The sequence below is a fragment of the Molossus molossus genome, unplaced genomic scaffold, assembly GCF_014108415.1.
Source record: "Molossus molossus isolate mMolMol1 unplaced genomic scaffold, mMolMol1.p scaffold_m16_p_3, whole genome shotgun sequence".
NCBI classification, from domain to species: domain Eukaryota; kingdom Metazoa; phylum Chordata; class Mammalia; order Chiroptera; family Molossidae; genus Molossus; species Molossus molossus.
In genome coordinates this window covers 30,052,182-30,066,854 of record NW_023425366.1, presented here as the reverse complement: position 1 = coordinate 30,066,854, position 14,673 = coordinate 30,052,182, and the positions used below count along the sequence as shown (strand labels likewise).

Here is a 14,673-nt window from a genome sequence, read left to right as displayed (position 1 = left end):
AATTGCATATTATTTGTAAATAAAAAGGAATGAACTAATGATGCATACTACCACGTGGATGAACCCTGAAACATTATAAGTGAAACAAGCTATTCACAAATGACCATATATTTACAGTTCCATCCATAAGAAATGGCCACCCGATGAAAATCTATGGAGACAGAAAGTGTATCAGCCATTTCTTAGGACTGTGGGGTTTGGAGAGAATGGAAAGAGACTGTTCATGGGCACAAAGTTTCTTTCCGAGGGAATAAACATTTTCAATATTAGGTTGTGGTGATGGTTGCACATCTCTGTTAACATGCTGGAAACCATGGAAGTGGGTGAACTGTTTGGCGTGTGAGTTATATTTCAATAAGCTGGTTTTTAAAAAGTTACTTCACGATGTATAGAACCATAAGACTGAGCAGCAAAGAACACTATAGGAATAGCCTCATACAACTGACTTTTATAAACATAGAAAAGGAGTAAATCAGTTATCAAATTCTATGTAGCAAATTACCTCAAAACTCACTAGTTTAAGACTACAGTAATTGTTTATTTTAATCATCAATCTATAAGTAACGGTAAGAACAGACTGTCTTTTCTCTATATGACATCTGCTGGGGCCACTCTATCAGGGGCTTGGGAATGCGGGCAAGTCGGTGCTGGTTTGAGCTGGGAGTTCAGATGGTGCTATGCACTCGCAAATATAGATAAAGTAAAAATATGTAAAAAAAAATCTCCCAAATACAAAGGAAATACAAGATAAGCACACAATAAGCAAACATTTGGCTTGCTCAAACCTCAAGGGAACAGTATGTTTTCAAAGGGTAGTTAAAAATTATTGAAAAAGATATTCAACAAATATTTGGCATAATTGCATATAAACAAAAAGGATTGGGTATTTGTGTGTTTTTATGTGAAGTTGATGAGTCATGTGCTAATACAATAGTTGTTTATTTTTTTCCTTTTGCTGAAATAAGGCACACAGTCTAGCTTGAAAACAAAGACACTCGCCTATATATTTTATTAATGAAGGATAGGTTTAAGTTAATGTACCTTATTTTAAGCCGAAAATATCTCATTCCAACCAATTAAATGAGGCTCAATTCAGGTTGTTTACAGAGGAAATTACAGTTATGGGGACTGAGATTTATCAGTGTAAATGGGCTAATTCTGAAACCACATGGAGGCAGCTCACAGGGTTAGACAGAGACACAATGCAACCATCAAAATAAGGGCAAAATAATATGATCAATATCGCAGTAGAGATGAGACCCTTATTCCACAAAACTAAACTAAGGATTTCAATCAGAATTAAGCAAAAATTTTACTTTTAAGCTAAAATAGAATAGGAAAACACAGTAAGTTAATTCATAAACTCATATCCTCAACACAAATATATGGAACCTGTCCCCTGTGTCCAGCACTGCTCTGGGGGCTAGCAACCACATGTTAGGAGGCTCCCCAGGTCACAACCCGACTCCATAAATAATTCAATTAAGTTAGGTATTTTTCAGAAAAACTATATTATAGTTGTTAATTATTATTAGTAGTTATGGCAGTGTTATATACCTAGGACCAAAGCTTTTCATTTTTATTAAATCATGTCACCACAGTGAGGGAAAGGTTTTCAGTATCAGGCTTCCATACAATCCAGAAAAGCTCCCAGTATGTTCACTTCTTATCTCGAGTCCTCAGAAAGGTGGAGTCACCATATAACTACATCATTATTAAAGCTGAGTTGTTGGAAGTTGTTCCAGTGGAGGGCTGGAATGCTATTCCCGATATAAACAGATCTCCCAAAATAGAAAGCTTACACTCTAGATTATTAATTTTAAGACTAAATTGCCTTTGGCTTTTGACAGGAGGTCCAGAGAAGGCAATTTCAGGTCTCTGACAAGTAGTGGAGTGCATGGTATTATGTATGAAAAGTGTCTGCATTAGCTAATAGGTGGGTTGGATACAAAGCTAATCTTTGGTTTACATGGGGGCTTCTCCTGTGTTCAGGCAGTGGGTGTGGGTACAGGTCAACAGGGCTACAATTGTACTTCAGATATTACAAATCAATGCAGATTTAAATACCATGGGCTGATATCTGAGTTCTACTTCCCAGAACAGAAGAGATGACAATCTCAAAATGTGCATGGAATTGCTTGTACTTGCCTAAAACAACTATGGGCTTATCGTGGATAGACTTTTATGTAATTCTAAGTTTTAAGTGTGTGCATAACGTTTTCATCCAGAAGATGCTCCAGGATGTGTAAGCTGCAAAAGACATCCCCAGATAAATACACATATGGTGAATGGAGCTACTTAGTATTCGCTACTTTAAATGCTGAAGGATACCTGTCAAAGTGATATTTGTTTCAGTCTTTTTCATACTGAGTCTGTTCTAGTAATTAGGCAAGAGGTTCAGCTGCTTCTGGAGGCCATGGGCAGAATGTGAACGTCAAAATTTGTCATTAGTCAAAAAAGGAGGACCATAGAGCTGGCTCCTTTAGAGCCCACGGCATGAATCTGCACATTCCTTTAATGACTGCAGCTGAGTGACAGCAACTTGAACATGATCGATGGCTGCCTTGGGCATGTTTAGCTGTGTCTCTGATGCAGGGTAGAGATAACTTCCATCCAAGCCACTGACTCTAGGAAACAGGAATGTTCGACAAAGCACTGCTGTGGATTAACCCACAGTACTTCCTCTCTAATCTATCTTCTCTGCAGAAATTAACAACGAGGTATAGAAGTTCCTCGAATTTTATTTGTTTGGACTCTCATTAACAATTCCTTCAGACTCCAAAAGTATACGGCATATCAAATATATATAAAGTTACACATTTCCCTTTTCTTAGTTAAATAAGAGCTAGATAGGCAGGGACACACTTCAACTTGAAATCAGCAAAACCTATGCATCCTAGAGAAAATTTTCTCTTTAGAAAATGGTAATATAATCTAAATATAATAGTAATAAATCCATTTTATACCCAAATTACGAGACAAAGTCGTATAATGAAAAGAGTACTGGATTTAGAGTAAAATCATCCAACTTTTCATTTCAATTTTACAGTAATTTCCTATATGGCTTTAGGTAGGTAAATTGAATATATATTTTTTAAATCAATAGTTTCTTTGACATAAATAGAAAATATTACATAAAATGATTTCTAAAGAAAAATGCAATTAATTATATATCTGATAAAATGTTTTACATATATTTTATTGAAATGTGTAATTATATATTTTATAAAAATATATAAACTGTAAAGAAATATCTATCTTTTTAAAACATGTTTTTGTTATTCTGAAATACTATTTAACATTGTTTCTTGTTCTACCCTAATTCCTATAATATTTGGTTTAGTGTCTCTGAATACTGAACATGTTTTCCCTCCTTACTCCCTCTGGAATATTCTGTTTGTTAATTTCCCACTCTACCCAAACTCTGTACAGGGCACTGACTGTTACACCCAGGAGCTCCTGCTTCATGCGTCCTGCCTGTGGCTCTTCTCGGTAATTAAGCAGGACATGTTTTCCCAGTGAGTCTGTAAGGGTCTTTAAACTCTTTCTCAAAACTTTGCTCCAGGCGGCTCTGTCAAAGTAGACCAATGATTTATGTAGGAAGCATGACATGTCATTTTTTTTTTTTTCATTTTGAGGAAAATTGAATCAACCTAAGAGATCAACAAAGATGGAAAAGTTAAATTACATTGTAATATTAAATAATCCACAGTGAATGTTCATAGCCATTAGAAAAATGTTTAAAAATAATATTTAATAATAGGAAAAAATACTCGATATAATGTTAAATATATCAAGTATAAATATTTATGAAGAAAAATATAACATACAGATAATTATATAGTGATATAAAAAGCTTAGAGGGAAATCTTCCTGAATCTTTACAAGAACTTCTCCTTGCTGTATTATTCCACATAAAATGTTCACCTTCATTCCTTTGAGTTTTTAATCTGTTCTACCATGTGCATAAATTATTTTATAATGGAAAATTCATAAAAAATGTTAAAATGTTAGATTTAAAATATCCAATGTGATTTCACATGCAAATTTTAACGAGTTCTAATGATAAGTACAAAAGAAGCATTAGAAATGTAACATCATGTCATGTTACAAAACTCTTATATTATAAGGGTATCTTCTAATTTCACATATAAAAACTTAGTCCTTTTTTATTTTTCCCATCATAGCCTCTAGTCCCCTAAAATCCTAACAAGAAATACCTTCAAAGGGGAAAGAGCAGACAGGATATAAATTAATTCTTAGAAGAGAGCTTGGACTGATTAAAAAGACAGATAAATACAAGTGTCTTAAAACAGTTATAAACTAAATTAAAAAGAAATTTTTAAAATCCTCACCTGAGGACATGTTTTTATTGATTTTAGAGAGAGGGGAAGAGAAAGAGAGAGAAACATAAACTCCCATATGTGGCCCGACCAGGGACTGAACCCATAACCTAGGTATGTGCCCTGACCGAGAATTGAACCCACAACCTTTTGGTGTATGGGACAATGCTCCAACCAACCCAGCCACCCTGCCAGGGCACAAACTAAAATAATAAGGGGAAAATTAAGTTTTAGGAGAAAAGTCAAAATAACTTACTGGCAAAAACAGAGTACACATAAGGGAGCAGGAGTGATGGGGAGAAAAATCTGTCACACTTCCAAAACTATTCACTCATGATGGAACTTAAATTAATTCCCAAGATCTTATTTTTATTTATTAATTTATTTTTATTACATATGTTTCTCCTTTTTCCCCCCTAGACACCCTCCTCCCAATCCTGCCCCTCGACACCCCACTTCCCCACTCACAGCATTGTTGCTTATGTCCACTGGTTTACATGCATGTAAGTTCTTTGTTTTATCATGACTCTTGTTCTTCCTTGATCTCTAGTTTTAAACATCATTTTTGTGATGCAAAAGATCCACAGAGAAACAGACCCACTTTAATCCCAGCAAGTCTTATCAGTCTTTCCTTCCTACTTAAACTCTAAAACATGACACAAACCACCTGTCATTCTTTGCCCTGCTGGAAGTCTAAACACCCAGTCTGGTCAGTCTATCTACCCCTGCCCACCATCCTGTGTGTATGATAATCACAAGGCTTTCTGATCAGGGCAGACTCTGGGCTCTGCCCCTTCCCTGTTATGAACTATACTATTAACCAGGGCCCAGTACTACAGCTTCTAGCTATAGGTCCACCTTGTGCCTTCATATCTCAATCCATCTTGAAACCAATGGTGTCTGCTCCTAATATAGTCTATGTTTTAGTAATAATTGGGGGGAATTCTGTTTATCTTAAAATATTTTCAATGCACATCTGGCCTGAAACAATAAATTAAAAAATCATCAAAGAAGTAATTCTCATTATAATTTTGATATATGGAGAAAGTTCAACTTGTGGCATTTGATATGAATAATCCTTTTCTCCTCTGACTCAATGAATATAAGGTTCACTAGTCTTTGCTGATAATCCTTCTCTATCTCCTTGACCTTTCTTGAAGGTGTTTTAATTTCCTTTATTTCATGGATGATAATTTTGTCATTACTTTCATAAAATGCTTTTCAAAATATAGTCTGGAAATTGATTAATAGTTATAGGTCATTTTCCACATTTTGTTATCAGAAACTATTGCTGCACATTATGGTAAGACCAATAATGTGAAAGATTTTGCAGTGATATGTGGCACTGGAGGAATACTAATTAAGGAAGCATTTAATAACGTGTTCTGTTTCAATAATATTCTTGTTATACAGAACTAATGTATTTTTAAAATTATTGATAGAGAAGCTAAATAAAAATAAAGGCATGATAGTCTCACAAGAGTCCATGTAACAAAATCAAGACTTCATTAGACATTTTGTGCAAGATGCATCTCTTTAAACACGTAGTGCCCCCATAGGATGCAACACGTACTCTCTACACCACTTTTGCCCACAGTGAAAGGTCAGCATGCCTTACTCACGCTTTCTATAGTAAGTACATTAACAAAAATGATTAAAGGCAAGAGAACTGCTTTACTACCGAACAATTAGCAATTTCCTAAATAATGGTACTAAAAAGTTCCTTTGACATCAAGAATATGATTTACAATCTTTGTGGAATTTAAAGAACAAGATAAATTACTGTAGCAATAGTGTGTCTGTGGGTATAAATGCTGTCAGATTTAAGGAATGTTTGATTGCTATAAATTATTTGGAGCTTGATCATTTAAGGACTAGAGAGTTTTTTTCAACTTAAAAAAAATTTTTTTTCTTTATTGATTTTAGAGAAAAAGGAAGGGAGAGGGAGAGAGAGATAGAAACATCAATGAGAGAAAACATTGATTGGCCACCTCCTACATGACCCCACTGGGAATTTGGCCCCAACCTGGTTATGTGCCTTGACCAGGAATCGAACCAGTGACCTCTTGGTGCATGGGGCAATACTCAACTACTGAGCTACAATGACTGGGTATTTTTCTTCCATTTTTAGATGAAGTTTTTTAAATAGTCTATAGCTCTTTTTATATGTTTGTCATGTTTAGTTTTAACTCAATGCTAACAACTCTGAGGCGAATTCTAAATCCGTATACAGTCATCCCTCGTTTATCGCAGTTAATCCGTTCCAGACTCTAGCAGTTGCACCTGGTGTTGAAGGAGTCCTGGGGTGCTCGAATACATAGGCCTACTGTCCATTCATACAGTAATTTTAATTTTAATTGTAATACAGGAGTATATAATTGACTCAGATAACCGAGTGCATGCTGTATCATTTTCACTGTCTTGATCAACTTTTTAATGAATATATTTGAAAAAATCACAATAGAGTGAAGCTGCAAAAGCCAAAGCATGAAGTGGCGAGGGATGACTGTATAACCCAGAAGTAGCACAGTTCTAGGCATACAGTAGACACCTGATAAACCCAACTGAATAAGTGCAATGAATAGACATTTGTATATTGTGTTACAGACCTAGACATTTGCTATTTAATCTATTCACTATTAAATATACTTGGCTGGTAGGATTATTAGAAACATTTACTTGAGCCATAATAAGTTACAAAGATCAATTCACTAGAGAAGCTCCAAAGATTTAAAAAATGCCCTAGGAATTTTCTAGCTAATGTATGAAGACCCATTAGATGCTAACTTTGCAAGCATTAATGATCAAATGAAACAATGGCTAAATGAAGGGAAGGAAATATTTTGAAGCAAGTATATTTTTAGAAAAGTCATGGTTTTCTTAAGAATAAAGTAGTACACATATTTATTTAAGATAAAATACAAAGACCAATGCCACATACCATGAAAGAATGTAAATTCTTGTGCAACATTATAACAATTTTTTAAAGAGTGTAAACGCACAAATGAAGAGCAGGAGGACTACTCTGAGGCAAATCCCGAGCAAACGTGTTTGTGTTTCTCACGGTCATGAGGCCACCTCAGGTCTCTCCACCGATGGGTGATTGGAGCCACCGCCACCCTCTTACATCACTACTGCCCAGTCACCCCCCTCACACCAGCTTTCACATAGTCCACAAAAAGCTTTCTCTCTCATTTCTTGTTTTTATCTCATTTCCCAAGGTCATAACCTAGGTCTTGACATTTAATTTTAATTACTTTTAAATTCTTGATTTCAAGCCCCAGGTTCTCAAACTATCTGTATGTACTCACTCTGTAAATCCACTGTCCCTATTAATTGTTCTATCTTTATCCCCTTTCAATCCATGTTACCCCAAGATCCATCATTATAATCACTCTCTTGTGTCCCTCATCATCATTGCTTCCGCCTCTTCACCTGGGCTCATCCCAGCCTTACACAAACTCCAAAGGGCTCCTGTGTCTATCTCATGACAGCAAAAGAGAAATATAAGACATTTCCAGTACCAAGCACTCAGCCTACCTGCGACCCTCTACTTTGCCGCTCTTCTGCTCTCACGAATGAATTATCGTTGTTCCAAAAATTGTTCCCTCCACTGGTGTACTAGATCCTGTTCACTCACCTACTCAGTGACGTTCCCCTGGAATTACCCCCTTTCCCAAGCATCATTAATTTCTCTTCCTCTCCATCACTGCCATCATCATAGGATTATCTCCTATCCTTAAAAATAAATCCCTCAACTCGTCATACCCCTTTAGCCTCCACATCTGTGATAAGTGGTTATCAATCACCTTTCTCAGTTATTTACGCAAATAATATAACCAGGATTTCACATACTCCACCTCTGTCCTCCCCTCCTCTTCTGGTGAAGGACATTCACTTATAGGACAGGAAATGAGTGCTGGGTGTCTCTCTCTCAAAACCCCATAGGAAGAGAGACTTGTTAGAAACGACATGGTCTGAAACACAGGAAATTACCCACAGAGGGTAGCAGAATTCATGGTTCTTTTATGTTGATACAAAAGTGTGAAATTCACCAGTTAAAAAGCAATCAAAATGGGAAATTAGAACAAAGGAAAATAAAATCAATGAACAGCTCTTCATTGAGAAAACCATGGCTGCTGCATTCAAAGATCCTAAGGCTTAATTTACAAATATGTCAATCAGGCCATATGATGCTATGTGTGATGCATTTCATGACCTAGGGTTTTCATGACTTAAGTTTCACTGTATGGTGATAAACTAGAATTTATTTCTATGCAATATTAACTACCTGCCTACGAACTTGAGTTCTTTGTCTCATTAATAATATATTCCAATGAACTCCATCAGACAGTTTTCTTTTTATACACAATTCCTTTATTACTCTTTATTGTGCTTTGCCTGTATAAGTTGCTCTGTATGTTTAATGAATGAACAAAACAACTATGTAACCTATTTCATGGCAGTCAGCTCAGAATATAGATGACTTACTTTGTCCTGCAAAACTGACCTCCAAGGAGACAAGATTACAGTCATACCAAAGTTGATGCCAAAAAAAATTTTACTTGAAGATCCCTAAATTAATAAATAGGATTTTTACTCAAGAAAGCTAGTTCTCATTAGTGCCTAAATAGGACTAGGCAAACAACATTCTTTAAGTGAACATATTTATATTATGCATATAATCATTAAGAATCATAGATGGTATTAATTTGTAAAGTCACGTTTCCATAATCTTGGCTAATCTCTTTTAAAATTATATTTAACTTAGCTCTAACTTTTAGCTATATATGAGAACAAGAGAAGAAGGAAGCCTTAAGAACAATTTAAAACAAAAGAGTTTCCTATAAAGGAAGAGAGTAGTTGTTTGTATCAGGTCACATCAAGAAAGTCTATGGACTTGACTAGTTGTTGATTTCTGCCTTTGAATGGGCAAATACCACACATATGACCTTCCACCCAAGAATCTGATTTGGGTGTTTCAAGTTGTTCTTTCTCAGTTTCCTCCCAGGACAGATTTCATTTCTCCCCACCTTATCTACCACAAAGAATCTCACACCTTTGTTGTTCAAACGTGAACAGTGAATTTATTTTAATTATTAGAAAAAACTCTTCACAATACATTTTTATTAAATTCTCATCAAGGTTTTAGAGAGGATGTTTTAGTTCCAGGAATGTATTTTTTCTTTAAGCAGCTTACTCACTCTCTCAACTACAGATATCACTATTTCAGCTAAAGGGATATTTTCTATTATCCAACTAATATTTATTCCAGTCTCCCAGTTATTTTTATTTATGTTCCTAATCCTCTATGTCCTTTGCCCACACTCAACTCCATCTAATTGAAAACATGTATGGTTGCTAAGATCTGGAAACAGCCCAAGTGTCCATCAGTAGACGAATGGATAGAAAAGCTGGGGTACATATACACAATGGAGTACCATGCAGCTATAAGAAAGAAAGATCTCTTATCCTTTGAGACGACATGGAGGGACCTGGAGAGTATTATTCTAAGTGAAACAAGTCAAGCAGAGAAAGACAAATATCACATGATCTCAATTATTTGTGGAATATAATGCACATAACAGTGTGAGGAACAGGGTAGACCCAGAGACATGGAAGTAGGGTACAGACTGACAATCCCCAGAAGAGGGGGTGTTGGGAGGGAACAGATAAACCACAAAACTCATATGCATGTATGCATAACCGATGGGCATGGACAACAAAGCTGGGGATGGGGTAGAGGAGGCTGGGGAGGAGGGTGCCAATGGGGGAAAAAGGAGAAACATCTGTAACAAAAATAAATTTATTTTTAAAAAGTTAAAAAAACAACACATGATAAGCAATGCAAATAGTTTGATTTATTTCCTTCCATAGTTTTGTAGATGCTCTTAAACATGTACAAACGAAGCATATTTACTATTTTTTAAAACACAACAGTAGAATACTATATCATCTCCTTTCTAAAATCCTCATATACTTTTCAAAGTTTAGATGTATGGCTTCAACTCATTTTTATTAATAACCGCATAGAAAGTATATATCTTTTATATGAAGGATTTAACATAAAAGGTATATATCATTTTTCAACTCTGCATCAATCAATATTGTTTCATATTTTTTCTATTCCAAATAATTTTACAACAAACACTCACATGCATAAAAACACTGTGTTCCAAGTCACTCATTTTTATAAAATATGTCTAAACATGACTAATCAAAGGCTATTAAATATTTCAAATGCCCACTCAGAGTAAACTATTAGTTTATAAAAATATTATAGCAATGCACTTTCCCATTTGGAATGAAAAAGAATGTAGATTTTCTCAAACCTTAACTCTTAGCTTGCTTAAAATATACACTACTTTTTAATGTTGATTATTTGATAGATTAAAGAAAAGCATATATTCATCTTGAATTTTTTGTCCCTAATTAGTACATTAGGGTGAAACATATTCATTGGTTATTTGCATTTTTCTTCTATGAACTGACTGTTCATGTTTTTTGCATAGTTTTCTATTCTTTCATTTCCCTTTTGCTCATCAACACTGGGAAGTCCTACTATTATTAATCATATCAACACTTTGTCATTTTTGTGACACATATTTTCTCTTGGCCTATTTTTCTACTTTTTATGTTGAGGTTTTCCTTGTTATTATTCCTGGTATTCAGATTGCCAACCTGCATCCACCATTCATGTATGGTTTCTTTCCTTTCCTGCTTAACAGCCTTCCCCACCTGTAATTTATAAACATTTTCCCAGTGTTTCTTCTAATGTATTTATAGTTTAATTTATACAGTTACATTGCTCTACCTCTGAGATTAATTTTTATATATATTGTGACGTAAAGGTTTTAATTTTCTTTCAGATGGTTAGCCAATTATGTTAACACCATCTAACCACTGCTTTGTACTAAACAAAAATACTTTAAATACATAACACACACACACACACACACACGAATTGTTCTGAACCTTCAGTTACATCCTACAAAGAGAGCTTTCTATTTTGGGGCAGTAGAATACTACTGTGATTTGTATGTTTGGTAAAGTAAAAATCTCTCATCAAAATTTTTCTTGGACTCATATATTTATGCTTCCAAGTGATCTTTAAAATAATATGATCCAGTTTGCCAAAGAAATGAACCACCAGCCACAGCTTTCTTATTACAATTGCTGAAATGTTATATATTAATTTGAGAGAGGGAAATATTATGATGATATTACGCTTCTCTACACAGGACTGCGGTATGCATTTTCATTTACTCTGAATCACTTTATGTCCTTTGATAAAATGTTAATTTTCATCAGACCAGTATCAGAAGATTTCCTGTTAAATTTACACCTTGTGTTTTATATTTTGTCATGACTCTAAATTTAGTGGCTTAGCAGGGCTTGCAAATCATATCAAAATAAGAAAGCATAATATAACCCAAATGTAACAAAACACCATCGTGTATGGATATGAGTGGCACTGCTCTTTTAAAATAATCAGAAAACTCCCAGGTTGGCACTTAGAAGCAAACTAATCAAGCAATACAGCCTATGCCTCAATCCAGTCTCCTGCTTACTGACCCTTTTCACAAAGCACATTATCCAATCAAGCTATTCAAGTTTCTTTTGTGTACCTACTTAGCTGCATACTTCCTGACCTGGTAGCACATTTTTGACTAATAACGTCATTGATCCCTGTTGTCAAAGGATCTTCCTTCAGCTACTCTCTTGATAGCTTGACCGTCAAGGTGGTTTCCTACTTTTACCTAAATTAATCTCTATGTATAAAACAAACAAACAGACAAACAAAAAACTGGAGTCCTGTTTTTCGTACAGTAACTGTCCTTCATTGCCCCATTTAGACATCTGCTCTGCTGAGGTGCTTCTGAAATCAGGTACGTTATGTCACTCTCGCCCACTGTTGTTAATTCAACATCCCCAAATCATATCAACCAATCATAGGATGCTTTTCAATAAAAATATGGGTTTATATTCTAGCACATGCTAAAAACAAAGTGAATAAAAAATACTGATTTTCCCAGCTTTCCTTAATTATTTACTACCTTTTATTTACAAAAACCATGACTTTTAAGAAACAATTTATTTAGATCTAAGACTGGAGAAGAAAACATTCAAAACCTTGATTAGTTTTAAAGGGAATATTCTGCAATGCTTTCTTCCAGATCCACCTTCTCAGAGACACTGGGAAGGCCAATTTGCCTTGACCAAACATCATAGTCACCTGCTGTCACACATACTAATTTTTCAGCCTACAGGATACATTGGGACAATTTTTTATAATTTATATTTCCTTTTTTTTTATAAATTATATTTTCTAACAACCAATTATTTGACTTCATGCATTTAATAGTATTAAAGCTTAGGTCCATTACCGAATCTGCCAAAACTTCAACTATATGTAATTTTGACAGTAAAGATGGTTTTTTTTGCCCTATTGGCTATTATTTCAAGAATGTCTGCATAAATTATGAATAAAAACATGAAGTTAAAAGCAATTATAATTATATCTTAATTTAATTGAAAATATATACCAACAATCCACTAGTGAACCATGGCGTTTTTCTAACCATCATTGTTCATCAGGAAATAAGTTTTTTTTTTTAATGCCCCCATAAGTATGTCACAAAAGTGGAATGGTTCTACCTGTTCTTTGACCGAGGCAAGGATGGCAGAGGTGGTTTCCGTTTCTGAGCCGTCCCCATTGGAAGTGGTCAGGCCAGGACTCAGGGAGCTGGTCTTCTCTGAGGCTGACGAAGGCTGGTCAGGGACAGGCATAGCTCCTGCAATGCAAGAGGACACGCTTAGTGCAATCTGACATTGTCACTGTCGACAGACACAGCTGCCAGGCAACTCTGAGCCGTACACTTGGACAAAATGGAAATTATGAACTACAGCGTAAGAGTAGAAGGGGGAGCAAGTGCATTGCTGGTGTCTCCTACCGCAACCCTAGCCAAATTCCACAACACCTGCACAGTTTTGTGTTTTTTCTTTTAGATAAGTGGGTAAGGAAAATCAAAGTAAGATTACAAGAAAAAGTAAAGATCTAAAGAAGTACTGAGTTTAAAAAGAAGCTAGTCAAACCACCTTTGTATATCTGTGTTAGGTAAGTTTATTACTTGGTCATTGGTATATTCCCCCCTAAAAAAACAACAAAAAACAAACAAACTAACAAAAATAATCCCATTAGAGACCCCTTTATATAGAAATCACAAAAAATAAATGGTCAATAACTTAGAAGCAATTAAGAAATACTATGATTAACATGAGAAACTTAGTTGGTTTTTCAAAATATAGTTAATAACTATAGTCCACTCCACAAATATAGGGTGTCCAAAAAAATGTGTAAACAACTATGAATAATTACAAAGCCAGTGTTTGCTAAAATACATTTCATTTTCCAAATGTAATAGAATCTACAGACACCCTGTATACATATTTGGGGTACACCCTGTATTTACCAAGTCCTTACACTGATTGATAGCAAACAAAAGCTCCTTGAATCTGGCAAAGCTCATTTGCCACAGTTTGTTTTGTCTGAGTTTATTTACAAAAGAAAGGAGACACTGATAACATCATTTCAGTTCACAAATGGACACACATACAGGTTGAACATAGGATGCCCAAACGTTATTTTGTCCCTTTGTATTTGTCTTACTCATACAAATTAATAAGACCAAAGTATTTGTTACATATATTATCTGGCAATGCTCATCAGCAGAGGAAATAAACTGACAACATGTTTTACCACAGCATGCCAAAGTCACTATTCATATAAAAGGCTGGGAGTAAATATTCTTTTCTTACCTCAAACTATCATATTATATATTCCTCCAGAAACCACTGCTTTGTGAATGCTTAAAGTTATTTCCTATTATACTGCTTCTGTGTATCTTAGGTTTTATTCTAAGTGACATTTTTATAGCAGCCCTATGACTATATTATTAGTTATATTTAGTTAATAATTTAGGGATATGCATACTCAAGGGACTGCATTACAAATGTTTCTTAAGATATGTGTATGGAAAAAAGGGAATTCTATGGAAAGTAATCTCACAGGGTGATCTGGTCATAAATTCCTAAGTAGGCAGGTCATGGTAGGTAGTCATTCCCCAAGCCTATAACTTTAGTGAAAGGTTTTAAGCTAGCCCTGTTCATTGTTCTTGTGCATCTAGGTTAACATGTCTTTGAACTACCAAAAGTAATACCCCTTGAAGAGAGCATTAACCCTCAAAAGGGCACATAATCTTGTTAACTGCACTGTAATCCAATCATTGCCTTGCTTTCTCCAATTTTCTTTATGTCCTGTCCTTAATTT

General features: G+C 35.0%; 1 protein-coding gene across 3 annotated transcripts in view; it reads right to left on the bottom strand.

Annotated features, from left to right (window-relative positions):
• The window catches only part of CTNND2 (catenin delta 2), an 858,429-nt gene that overhangs the window by 707,551 nt on the left and 136,205 nt on the right, over positions 1-14,673 (bottom strand). For all 3 annotated transcript variants that reach the window (XM_036280167.1, XM_036280169.1, XM_036280166.1), the window contains exon 2: positions 13,002-13,138. In XM_036280167.1, coding sequence (XP_036136060.1) covers positions 13,002-13,138 — 137 coding nt within the window. The remainder of the gene's footprint in view (positions 1-13,001; positions 13,139-14,673) is intronic.